Source organism: Panthera pardus, unplaced genomic scaffold (assembly GCF_024362965.1).
Source record: "Panthera pardus isolate Hobbes unplaced genomic scaffold, ASM2436296v1 HiC_scaffold_8, whole genome shotgun sequence".
NCBI classification, from domain to species: Eukaryota; Metazoa; Chordata; class Mammalia; order Carnivora; family Felidae; genus Panthera; species Panthera pardus.
In genome coordinates, this window is record NW_026527013.1 from 131,843,085 (window position 1) to 131,856,827 (window position 13,743).

The 13,743-nt window shown below is 36.1% G+C and overlaps 1 protein-coding gene across 1 annotated transcript in view; it reads right to left on the reverse strand.

Annotated features, from left to right (window-relative positions):
- Positions 1 to 1,068: 1,068 nt before the first annotated feature.
- The window catches only part of PPP1R3A (protein phosphatase 1 regulatory subunit 3A), a 38,383-nt gene continuing 25,708 nt past the window's right edge, over positions 1,069 to 13,743 (reverse strand). The window contains exons 2-4 of the mRNA XM_019418069.2: positions 6,534 to 6,592; positions 6,296 to 6,420; positions 1,069 to 4,375 (exon numbers count right to left, since the gene is read on the reverse strand). Of these exons, the coding sequence (XP_019273614.2) occupies positions 1,982 to 4,375; positions 6,296 to 6,420; positions 6,534 to 6,592 (2,578 nt within the window). The 3' untranslated portion in view covers positions 1,069 to 1,981. The remainder of the gene's footprint in view (positions 4,376 to 6,295; positions 6,421 to 6,533; positions 6,593 to 13,743) is intronic.

Genomic DNA, 13,743 nt, shown 5'->3' on the forward strand with positions numbered 1-13,743 from the left:
AGTTTCAATGGGACTTGAGACAAGCACACAATTAAGGATTTGGAAATAGTTGTGTATCTAATGAAAATTAGGGAAATGATTTACTACCACATTAAAGTCAGTTTAAATGCTTCATTCTCATTTTTTCTTCCCATAGATGCATGTTTCTTAGAACTGTGGGATGAGATAATCAGGTTTTACTCATTGAATTTACCTTTACAGGTAAATAAACAGATTATCTTTTCTCTTTGAAGACCAATGTTACATGCTCTAGGAAAGAAGTTCCTATGAAAAAGAAATCACCCAAAAGGATTCCCTCAGTGTGACTCTCTTCCATATTTCTGGCCAAGTCAAAAGTATCAAACTATATACCCATGCCTCCTTCTGGAAAATTAGCCATTCAGTGTATCAAAGGAAGTACTTTGCCATAGACCAGAGCACAGGATTTTTGCATCTAGCAGTCATTCAATAAATGGTTGTTGAAATCTTGTATAAAAATCTTTGCATTACCTTTATGTGATCAAAATGATTAGTTCCATGATTTCACATACTTAGCCATAGATAATAACTGCAGCCAATGTCACTGCTATATTGGATATTGATTTCTCCCTGAGTAGATTTCTAGATCTACTTAGTTGCCTATTTCAAACTTGAGTAATCGGGGTACCTGGGTGGCTCAGTGGGTGAAGCGTCACACCCTTGGTTTCAGGTCATAATTTCATGGTTTTGTGAATTCGAGCCCTGCCTTGGGCTGTGCTCTGGCAGTGCAGAGCTTGCTTGAGATTCTCTCTCTCTCTCTCTCTCTCTCTCTCTATCTGCCCCTCCCTCACTCACACTCTCTCTCAAATAAATAAATTAATTTAAGAAAGAAAGAAAGAAAGAAAGAAAGAAAGAAAGAAAGAAAGAAAGAAAGAAAGAAAGAAAGAAAAGCCTGAGTTATTATCTGATATATAACCTAATGGTATTATAACTATCACCAATGGTTAGTTGTTCATTCTCTATATGCACCTTGGGAAATAACTCATTGTCTTATAACAAAAGCGATTAAAAATTTTTTTGAAGACAAAAAAATACTACCAAGTAAAATAGTTCGTTTGGAAATCTTTTTTTAATTATTATTATCATTTAATGCTTTATGCTTTATAAGTACAAATTCATTCTGAAGCAATGCTTGTACAACTTTAAAACCTCGACTCTTGAATAATTGACATTAAAATTGTTCAGCTGTGTTATGCTTTCTCTTTATACAAGAGAAAAACATTGCTTAAGGACGGGCCACCCACAAAATTTTGTAGATTACAAGATTATCTCCCAGTTGCTTCAGTCTCTGTCAGATTCGGCTTATGAGTGCTCTTTGAATGTGTGAAGGAGGTAAAAAGGATTTGTGTATAAAGTATTCAAACAAACGAGGTCTTTCTTTAAGTTTATGCATTTCAATATACATGGGTATTGTTCTTAAAAATATGGAATCAAAGTTGAAAGATTTGATCTATCAAAACGTGCTGATAAATGATACAGTGATAAATGCAAATTTCATGGTCAATACCAAAAGACCAAAAAAAAAAAAAAAAAAAAGTCCTCTGCCATTGTTCATGTTTTATCTATTTTTTTTTTTTTAACCATAGAGGGAAAAATACTCTCGGGGGGAAAAATGAAGCTTTACTGCAAAAGAAATGAATGCAAGAAATGGCACTTTAAGTAGTGAAGAGACGTGAAGCATTGCAACTTCATAGCCTGCTAAGGAGCAACAGCTGTACCTAATTTCAACTTGACGTGCTTCAGATCTCATATTCATATAGGCATTTAATGATCCAAACATAATGGTCCTATATAGAATAATTACTTATATGAAGGAGCAAACTTCATACGCATTCCTTTTTAAATGATCCTTCAAGAGAAAAACTGCACTGGGTCTTTGAACAATGAATAGTCTCTTTCACCAATCCAAATGTTTGGGGCTAAAAAGCTTATCATTTAAGAGAAAATAATAATAGTGGTGAGGTTACTTCTTTTTGACAGACTCTTTTTGTCTCCCCCCTTCCCAGGATAGCCAGTACAATGAAAAAAGGTAGAATGCCAGGCCAATCATCAGGTCATACTGGTAGATAGTTACAAGAAAAATCAGAAACAAAAGGAAATAAGGTATTTTAGAGTTGGTGTATTTCGAAATCAGAGATTCACTGCTTTCACTTTGACCTTCCTGGGCAAGGAGACTAGCAGAAGAAGAGCTCTCGGATTCCTTGTCACCTGAAGAGCCCGGTGATTGTCCAGAGTTGAATCCTTCTTTTCCATGCCTTGCCTCTTCCATGTTCTCCACAGCTTCACTGACGGAAATCTTTGGCCATAGAGATTTTTCCTCACTGCATTCTTCTTGTTGAAAAATCTGGCTTGTCAATCTTTCTCTGCTATTACCTGATGTCACTACTCCTGAACTTTTAGAAACTTCTTCAGGTGTAGACCCAGGATGAGGGTGCTTCTCGGTACCCGGGATTTCACTTGTTGGATTACAATTATATTCTGATTTAGTAGAAATAGATTGGAGAGTCATGGTAGTAATTATATTCTCTACAGCAGTTGCCTGTTCATGAGATGGCACTGAGGTTTTAGCATGGTGATTGGAAACGTGAGAGCCATTCTGAGAAGCTCTATTAGTGTCTGAATTTAAAGCAGAATGAATAACAGCTTCTAGATCCGTTCTCTTTGATGATTCTTGGACCTGTTTATGATCTCTGTTTTCTGGAAATGTTTTTTTGTCTGTTGGTAATATTCCCAAATGTAAATCCAGTTTTGAGGCTGCCTTTTGATTGCCTGTAATGACCTGTAAGGATTCTTCTACAGATGTGATATTTCCAATGCCACGTTTCTTCCTGTCATGTGTCTTCCTGGGATTGTACATAGATACGGTTTCTTCTTTCTCCGTTTCATCTACATGTACATTACAAATACCCAAACGTGACTCCTTTTCAAAATCATTGTCATAGATTACACCTCCTGTATCTCGTTGACAAAGGGTATAATGTGAATCATCATTTCTCCCTTCATGTGGATCAAACGCTGTTGCCTTTACCTCGATGGGCCTGTCACTTCGTGCTGTCTCTTGAGGTAGCTTAGCAATTATTGCTTTTTCTCTAGCAGACATGCTTTCTAGAGTACTTTCTGATGTTGTCTTAATTATATAAGCTGTACCTGCTTCTGCTCTCTCAGTAACACCATGATCAGCTAGAGAAGACAGTTCACAGCTCACTGTTTCTTGGCAGGTAAACAATTCTTCCGTAGGAGTAGCTTTCAAACTCCTTGTATTATCTCTCTTTCCCCACACGTCTTCACAATCTGCTTGTTCCTTGATCTGTTCTGTTCTATTTGTCTTACTCTCTCTCGCTTTTCCCTGACTTTCCAGAACATTCCAACTTTGTTTGTGTTGTGCGTTCTTATTCTGATCTTCAGGATTAATCCAACCTGATTTTTCTTCTTCAACTTGGAAAAGACAATCATTCCTCAAAACTTTTCCATTTCTTCGTGAACAAACCTGATCAGGCATCCCTCCAAAAGTGCTGCTGTCACTAGTCAAGAGACCATGCTCTGGAGTTAACCCAGCTTCTTCCCGACTTAGACTTATCCTTGGTGAATGAAACGTATCTGCTCTGATTGTCTGGTCGGGAATTGTGGTGTCTTTACTCAGCCGAACGGCTAGGTCTCTGTTACCAGCTCCGGTCCCTTCCATACTTATTTCAGAGTGGCCCTGCTTCCTTTCTTGGTCATGTACGACTGAATGAAAATTTTTGCTTTGTTTTTCGTTACCACCTGAATGTGTTCTTTGCTCCCCCTCCTCAGTCTTACCATTGGCATGATCTTTCTTAGAAGATCCCTTTCCTACTGCTTCTTCTGAATGGAAATCCAAACAGAAACCTCTTCTTAAACATTCCCAATCTTTCACTTCAATTTTCTCAGCTCCTCCTTCATGTTTTTTATTGAGATTCTCTGTGACTAGTTGATCTGAGGAGGGGCAAGATATTTGCACTCTGCCTCTCGCATGGGCTGGATTAGCATTATCATCCAGTACTTCTCTGCTGCCCATGTGTAATTGCACTAATTCATCACTACTAGTATCTCCCAATGGTGGCTTGATTTCTCCTATATCTGGAGTAATTGTCTCTGAAGGTTGATGACTACACTTACTTCCTGAGGAGTATTTTTCATTGAAGTAAAAATCTCCCTTGAAGGAGCTTCCTGCTGATGAACTTGGAGACAAAGGCCTTTTAAACATGTCAGTGTACACTTCACCATGGATTTGCTTCTTCTCTAACCCCTCAGCTCTATTTGGAAAATTGACCGGATCTATCGCAAATGTATTCTTTTCATCTCTGGAAGCTGTACTTCTTATTAAGCATTGATTTATCTTAGGGGATAAAGAACAAAAACAAAACAAATAATGACCAAGTGATTTTAAATATACAAAATGAACTCCATATATTTCATTAACGGGGCTAGCAATTAACCGGTAGGTTTCCTTGGCTCGTTTCATTTATGGATTTTGTATAAATTCTCAAAGCCGGATGTTTTGGGGGGATCCTTGTAGGCTATGACTTGGGAATGAGATTAATAAGAAAAGGGACCAAAATTAATCACTCTCCTTCCCAGCTTCCAAATATCACATTGTATTATTCAACTATTCTTGCTTGTCATTGCACTTTCTCCTCACTTAGGATATACACATTGATAGCTCCATGCTAATCAATTAGAGAGCAGCTTCCTGGGTGCCCCTTGCTGCATTTACACTTGCTGTAGGTGCCCCTATTACAGTTTCTCTTATTAATATGTTTTCTGCAAAGCCTCTGCAAACTATTAATAGCAAAACGTCACTCAAAGAAAAGTGAGGGAGTTAATGTCTCTGCAAATTCTGTTTTAATGACCCTCTGCCAACTGGTACTCAAATGTATTTGAGCTCTTCAGTGATGCCAACTGTCAGGATTTAACAGTGAGATGCCTGTGTTTTTTTTTTTTCTCCTCATAACTGACATTTGCATGATCTCAATAATTATATGCAAATCTTACGTTTTCCCCTTCTTCTCACATAAGGCTCATGTTACTTGTCAACTGCACAGCTGTCTTGTAAGCCAATGCCTGTGGGTTCCACAGATTTGGTTGTATTTCCATCTATTATAGAGCTTCATTGTTTTATGCATTAACGTCAGCATGGAGCAAATTAGCATCTAAATTACAGCTCCCTGTTCATTTATTGGATGTACAATCTCAGTAACTTCTAAACAAACTTTTATATTTGAGTCTGCTCATTGTAATGAGGTGTATTGGTGAAGTATGTGATTTTTCAGGGCCCTTTCATTATATTCTGTGGTTTGAAAAAAAAATGGCGATGTTAACTTTCAGCTGGTGAGAATTCTCACAATGGGTGACAACTTTGTAGTTTCTTAAAGTTGGAGCAAAGTAAATTGCATACTTTAGTGATGCAGCTTCCATATCACTATAGAAAAGGTAGGAAATGTAGGGAAAGAGATGAGCTCTATTTCTTTTCTTTTCCAGCTCTGACACTTGAAGAGGCAAATGTCATTTTAATCTTAGATGATTATGAATCCATGTATCCTAATGATATGAGCTCCAACCAAATACAGTAAAGGATAAATTGCATTATGTGACTCATTTACTCCCATTTCTTCCTTTGTGATAAAAATGCTATCTAAACCATCCCCCCAAAAATTCCAAATAGATTGAATGTTCACCAAGTGTGAAATTTATGATAACAAATTTAATACTAAATTGTACAGTGCTGGATTTGTTTCCTGTTTAAAAAATATAGCACAGGCTATTTTCTCCTCATTTGGTGATTTAATACTTTCCAACAACATAGAACTGTGAGGGTCTCATAAAGATGGAAGTAAGTTTTTAAAAATGCTGCTAAATGCAAGAATCACACTTGAAGAGCTGGACAGACTCTAACAATCATCTAGTCCAGCCCTCTCATTTTAGAGATGAGTTTATGCTAAGTGTGCACTTGTCACAAAGATTAGAAATGCACATCAGGATAGTGCTACCTCTTCTGTAATTCCTACAAACTATTACTCAGAGCCGCTGGTAAAGAGATAAGAAATGAATGTCATTAATTTACCACTGCAGAGACCAGAAGCAACATACTGAAATCAAAGTGCCTTGTTGATCAAGCTAGAGATGCGAGGACAGAATAGGCTGTGCTTTCACATTTGCAAATTATATTAGTTGAAACTATCGAAAGGCAGGCGTTGCAGCATCTTTGAAGCATAAATGGATTCATCGTCTCTAATACCGTGGCAACCAGAACACTTACCATCAACTCTAATTCTATTTCATTATGTTCATCATGTTCCCTGTTTACGTCTTTTACATTTTGATTACTGGTTTCTGAGTCTTCCTTGTCTTCATGGGAACAAACAATTGTTGGGATGTAGGTATCTGCAAAGTTAATACAATTGTATCTATGTGAGATTATTATCATCATAGGCTTTAACAAAAGACACAGACTTTGTTTAAAAATTAATTTGAATAAATCAAATAAAAAATAGTACCTGTAATCTTTGAATTCTCAAAGTCATTCTCATCTGAGGTCAATAATGATTCTTCTTTACTGTCAAATTTAAAACAAAATGTTATACATGTTTTCTGGGACTACATCTTCTAAGTATTTTTTGTACAGGGGGAAAGTCAAACAAATAGCGAGCCAAATAAGTATGATATAACCTTTCATATTTTCTTGCGTTACTTTGTATGCTTTATAAATAAAATTGATTTCTTAGAATAATTCAGTAGCAAATATTAGTAGTAGAAAAATTTAAAAACAACTTCCATAATGCTATATTTCTAAATAAGATTGTGTTGCCTATATTAAAACTTACATAACCAAAGTAAAAATAAGTGTAAATGTTGATTATTCCATCATTCATGAATTTAATATTTGCAAGTGAGAACATTTTTCTCTTGGTTTAAATGCTAAAGTTTTATGAACTGTCAGTCCATTTGTGGTCATGGAAATTGTTTTTTAATGTTCTAATGATTAATTTTTTGTGTTCTACTTTACTCAAAATTCTTTCATTTGGATGGATACAACATTAACTCTCCTTTCAGGAAAGGAGAAAACAACAAACTTACTAAAAAACTGAAAGGCAGCTAAACTTATACTCAGTTTAAAGACTTTATGTGTGTATTGCCAAAGGCTGATTTTACAACCAAGACTTCAGATTGCTCATATGAAAGCATATATTTTCTTTCTTTAAAATTATTTGGGTTATACTTCCTTTATAATAATATTCTGCATTGTGATTAAGAAAGGTAAAAATATTTTTATTTCAAATGTACTCCATTTGTAGTTTTATTTGTGGAATCATTAGGATTTAGATTTGTCCATGACACTCAGCAAGAAAAATGTTACTGAAAAAGCCCATTTTGTGTATAGCTATGTCACAAGCCAATCTATCAGAAACGATTGGCCCAGTGTCCACATTTTCTTGTATTGTCTCAGCTGAATTTTCTTCTAGTGACTTTTCTCAATGACTTTTCTTGAATAAAATGCACGTAGAGAGTTGGCAATGTCTGATAAAGTTGTATAATACAGTCTACTCTTCATTACGTGGATAATGTTGATCCAATTTCCAGGAAAGCCAGTCTTTTTCAACAAATCATGAGAAAACTTCAAATTCTTCCATCTGGACTATGCAAGAAAGAAATTCAGTTTTGTATATATTTATGATGCTTAATTGTAACTTCACCAAAAAGATTTGGTATTTTCCAGTGGGCCCATTAAATAAAATAAAGTTTCTATATAAATATAGTATCACTGGAAAAAATATAACATTTACATAGTGGATACTGAATCTATAAATCTGTATCGTTTACTGAGGCCAGTAAATATGCAAAGATTTATTTTTATGGAATTTAACTGCAAATTGATGCATTTTCCTTTCTCCACACACCTAATATATAGGAGCTGTAAAAAACCCAAACCATTAAATATCATTTGATTGTTCTTGCTTCCTCTTTATTCCCATAACAGTGTTGAAAAATCTCATTTGTAGAGGGAAAATCATAGACATTTAAAGCCTTCTGTTTTTTACTAACCAAAATGCTCTCAATCATTTTTCTAAATTAATTCTCTAAGATAATTCAATTTTTTAAAAAAATAAGTGCATCAAAAGGAAATAAACCTGCTTCTAACTCATTTTGGGGATAATTAGTTACTAAACTGTGTATTATTACACTGGTGTCTTACAAAACATGTAAATACAGAAATATGGGGGGGTGTGGATCTTAGATTCAGGAATAAATACAAGAAAGAGAAGCTGAACTACATGAAATTTAAATATTATATCAAATATCTATGCAGTAAACTAATAGAAGATGTGTAAGACTCCTACAAGGAAAAGAATAAAATTGTACCAAGAAATACTAAAAACCTAGAAAAATTGAGAAACATACCATGTTCATAGATAAGAAGATATATGAAAGTATTCTTTCCCAAATTGATCCACAGATTCAATCCAATTCTAATCAAAATTCCACAACAGTCTTTTATAAAATTTGAAAATATGATTTTAAAGAGAACAAAGGACTGAAGAAAGAAGAAATATTTCTGAGAAGTAGCTGTGAGGAAAACTTGCTCTACCTGATTTCAAGAGATCTTATGAAGTTTTAGTTACTAAAACAGTTATGTTGTGGGTGCCTGGGTGGCTGGTTCAGTTGGTTAAGTGTCTGACTCTTGATTTTGGCTCAGGTCATGATCTCATGGTTCATGAGCTCTAGCCCCATATCTGTGCTGATAGCACAGAGCCTGCTTGGGATTCTCTTTCTCTCTACCCCTTCTCCCACCCGTCTCTCTTTCTCTCTCAAAATAAACAAACTTTAAAAAGACAGTTATATTGGCACAGAGACAGACAAAGATTGAGAGCTTAGTAAAGATTCTCACATATCTATAACTTGGGTATATGACAATCATAGTATGTCACATAGCAGGTAATAAGAGATTTCCCAATACATGGAGACAGGGAAAATGACTATTGTTATGAGAAAAAAAAATGAAATTGGCACAACCTATATTCAGAAATCTACTCTGGATGGATGAAGATCTGAAATGTCAACAACCTTGAAATTCTTAAAAAATTTTTTTAATGTTTATTTATTTTTGAAGGAGAGAGAGACAGAGTGTGAGTGGAGGAGGGGCAGAGAGAGAGACACACACACACAGAATCTGAAGCAGGCTCCAGGCTCTGAACCGTCAGCACAGAGCGCAACGCGGGGCTCGAACTCACAAATGGTGAGATGGTGACCTGAGCTGAAGTCAGACACTCAACTGACTGAAACACCCAGGTGCCCCAGCAACCTTGAAATTCTTAATAGAAAATGCATGTGAATATCTTATGGACTTCAAAGTAGGAAACATTTTCTTAAGAAAAAAAGTGGCTATAAAAAGGATTGTCAGCCTAACTATATTGAAATTTAAAACTGGTTCATTAAAATACATATTTATAAGAGAAATGTATAAATTACAAACTAGGAAAGAATGCAAAATCAACACAAGTATCAAGACTACATAAAGAACTCCTACAAATCAATAAGAAAGTACAAACATTTCAATAGAATCAGGGGAGAGGGACAGACATTTCATAGAAGAGAAACTTCATATAAGCCTATAATATGCACATAAAGGGGTAGTCAGTATGGTTAGAGAACAGAGAAACGTAAATCAAGACCACAAGGAGATACTCTTTTATATCTATTTAATTGATAAAAATTGCTATCAACTACAGAATCTTGAAACAACCCAAATGCCCATCAACAGAAAAGTAGACACAAAACTATGGCATATCACAAAAAAGAATATTACATAGCACTCAGAATTAATAAACCAAAGATTCATACAACAATATGGATAAATCTTAGTAACATAACATTAAGTGAATAGTCCAAAAACATTACATCAGAGGATGTTCTTTTTTATATGCTAAAAACTACTGAAATAATTTGAATACATATATGAAGGAAAACAGAATATACTAAAAAGCTAAATAATCAAGAAGGCTTGATTTTCAAGATTATGGTTATATTAGGTGGGACAATTTGGGGTAAGGAATGAGAAAACGAGATGGTTAGGAGTTGGTTATTGTTTTGAGTGGTAGTTTTGCAGGTGCTTATTACATTATTTAAAATATCTACTTAAACTCTAGTTTCAGATAATTTGTTAAGACAAATGAGTTGCTCTTTTGATTAGAGGATGTCTATAGATCAAATCCCACTCTGAAACTCAAAGTATCAGTCATATGACCATTACATCTAAAGAGTATAATTAAAACAACTTTAGAAGAATTGAGGAGAAAGACAAGTTGATGATGATAGGGCTAGAAATATACACAATTTTCATAGAAATGAAAAGCATTATTGGATGTTTCTAGTCTCCCTTTTATGTTCTCTGAGCCCTTTGTAAGCGGGCAAGTTTCTTATTTATTTGTAATGCCAGTGACTAACACACTGCCTGGCCCATAATATTGGCATAATAAATGTTGTTCAATAAACGCATAGCATCCTTTCTACTCTTCCCTGGTCTTTACCTTTTTGTCTTGACAGTGCAGAGCTTGCTTGGGATTCTCTCTCTGCCCCACTCCCTCTCTCTCTCTGTCTCTCTCTCTCTCTCAAAATAAATAAAAATAAAACACTTTTTTAAAAAAGGGCCATTGATTCTTCTAGAAGATATTTTGATGACCCACTCTCATAACTTCCAATAAACAGTGGAAAATTCAAGATAAATAAACTATAGCCTTTTATTTCTAGGAAGCTATAATGTAATGACTAAAATAGGTGCATCAATAGGCAATTATAATCATAATAAGTGATAAATATTATAATAAATTATAGAATATTATACATATTCTCTAAGACAAAAAAAGAGAGGACAGAAACAATGAGGTTATTCTGTGGGAGAATCATGGGATTTTTTACAAAGGAAATAACATTTTGAGTTACTGAGTTATTGAGAAAAGTAGGAGCCTGGCAATGAGAGAAGAATGGCAAGGTCATTCCAGACAGAGGCAATAACAAGTGGTAAAAGATTTAAGGGTATTTAAGGGATTTAAGAAGGCACAAAAGAACGAGACACGTTCAGAAATGAAATGTTCGGATTGTTTGGATTGCATTTTTTGGGGGGGGGAAGAATGCCAAGGAACAGAACTGGAGCTAGTTTGAGTACGTTTTTTTAAAGTTTTTATTTAAATATCAGTTAGTTAACACACAGTGTAATATTAGTTTCAGGTGTACAATTTAGTGATTCAACGCTTCCATACAACACCTGGTGCTCATCACAACAGGTGCATTCCTTAATCCCCATCACCTATTCAACCCACTCCTCACGCCCCTATCTCCTCTCTAGTAACCATCAGTTTGTTTTTGAGCATGTTTTAAAGGGCTTAGCATGCGGGGAAGCGGATCTGAGTTCTTTAAGCATGTTTTTAGCCACTGCGGGCATGGTGGGTAAAGGGAATTCAATGGGAGAGAGACATGGTCAGATGTCCATTTCAGAACCAGTCTCTAGAGGTACATTAAGGGACCTTTCTAAGGAGAACCTGGATAGAATGAGCCATGGTGGGGCAAAAAGACTAGCCATGAGATGACTACAGTATTTCAGGCACAAAATGATGAGGGTTAAAGGCGATGGCCAAGAGGAAAGAGGAGAGGAATGAAATGCTACATCCTTTTGATGTAGCAAACAATATGATTGTTGATCAATTCCTGTAGATAGATTTAAAAAATGACTAAAGCTAATGCACTCATGAGATTTAGAAATCTACTATTTTTCCTCCTAAGACCTAAGTAAGGGAGAGTTAAGTCTGGTAGTTAACTGGGGCTCCTGCACTACCAGTCAGTACGGTGTTGAATTAGTCTCCAGGGTGGTTTCTGATCTCTTATGGGCTGGGTGATCTGCTTCTCAGGTACCCATGAGAAGCACCTTCCTCTCTAATCTCACATGCTTAGATAGGGGACCCTCAAGTTATGCTTATTAGTTTTCTGGGTATTATTCTAGTTCTTCACTGGGGAAAAAGAAAATGCCTCTTCATCCATTCTGTTCACCTGGGCCCATAATATTCTAAGTAGTTACCAGTCAGCCTCTAGGTTGGAGCCAACTTGTTTTGCTAGATTTGGGCATTCTATCTTGATGAATTTCTAAGGAACTAGAGATCAAGCTCATAACGGAACTTTAAGCATGCCAGTTGTTCAGGAGCCCTGCTGCCTTGTCCTTCTCTTTTCCCATAAAAACTATAGCTCTTGATACAACAACAGTTCCCCAAGTCTCCTTTCACATCAGAAGCACCAGGTCCTATCTCTGTAAGTTTTAAATTAATAGACCTGCACATGGAGGTGGGGTGGGGGGAATGGACAATGATATTACTGGTAATCTCCTAAAGTGATCTCATGCGAGGCAGATTTGCAAACCCCGATATAGACGTGGTGTGTGTCAGTGCACGGAGTCCATTGGGTCTTGTTGTGCAGGTGGCCCCTTCCCTAGTGATAGGCAGTGGAGAGAGTCATTCTTCTGCTTTCGTTGGCCCTCCTGGCCCCAAACCCAGTTCCCTTACTCCGTGTTAGTTTGATAAGACTTTGTAACACTCTTTCCTACTATTTAGAAAACACGTATGGGTAAAGAGAAATAAAGGCTAATGCAGAGGTTTCTAGTTTCAGAATTCCAAAGGATGGAACTACCCTCACCTGAGATGGAGAAATCAGGAGGCGAAGCAAGGGTGAAGGAAAGCAGATGGGTTTCACTGAAGGAAATGTGTTAGGCTTAGAAAGCCTTTGGGCTTTTGACAAAATGGGAAATGAAAATTAGTTCTTATTGAGTGAAAAATGCCCAGATTATGTTTCTTTTACCTCTCATAATACCATTGCACAAAGGCTTGCAGCATCTTTACATTTAAAAATTTTCCCCCACTTCAGAGAAATGGGATATAGTGCTGAAATTTTATGTGATGGCCTCAAGTAGATAATAAATATGTTTTGGATGTGTAAAGAAATTAATGATTTCCAGTTAATGATCCCTATGAAATGTAATAGTAACAAAATATATAGTAATCCGTATTCATTCATTCAGTCAAGCATCATTTAACAAATGTTCGAGTGCCCACAAATTTCCAAATATTGTACTAGATCATCACAATGAATAAGACCGAGTTCCTGCCCTCAAAGAGCTCCCAAACCCGTGGGAAGACAGATACTTTTTACACAAATCACAGTGTAATAAGTGTGTGTTCAGTGGGGTGGAAGATGGGGTAGAAATAGTTTCCAGGAGGATCTGGCCTCTAAGTTGAAAATAAGAAGTAACGCTAGTTAGGGAGGAGGGGAGTGGCAATTCTAAGTTTAAAGTGTCATGTACAAGTATGTTATCAGTAAAAAAGAGCTATTTTAAATATGTCAAGCGATTTAAGATACAATATAGGAAGAATGAAAGATCAAAACCCTAGGTATCAAATAGTAGTCAGCCAGTTCAAGAGGCACAAACTTAAAATCCTAACAATGCTTCTTAAAATGTGGTTCACTGAGCGCCTTCAAAAAATGACCTGGTACTCATTACAAATGCTGCTTTGAAGGCCCCAAACCGGTTCTGAATCAGCATGTCTGGAGTGGAGAGTTGGAACTGCATTTTTTAGTAGAACTTCATTTTTTAGTAGATGTTCTAGTGTTTGAAAACATCTAGTCTCACTGCTCATATAAGGGCTGCAGGAAGACACTCTAAGAATCCAG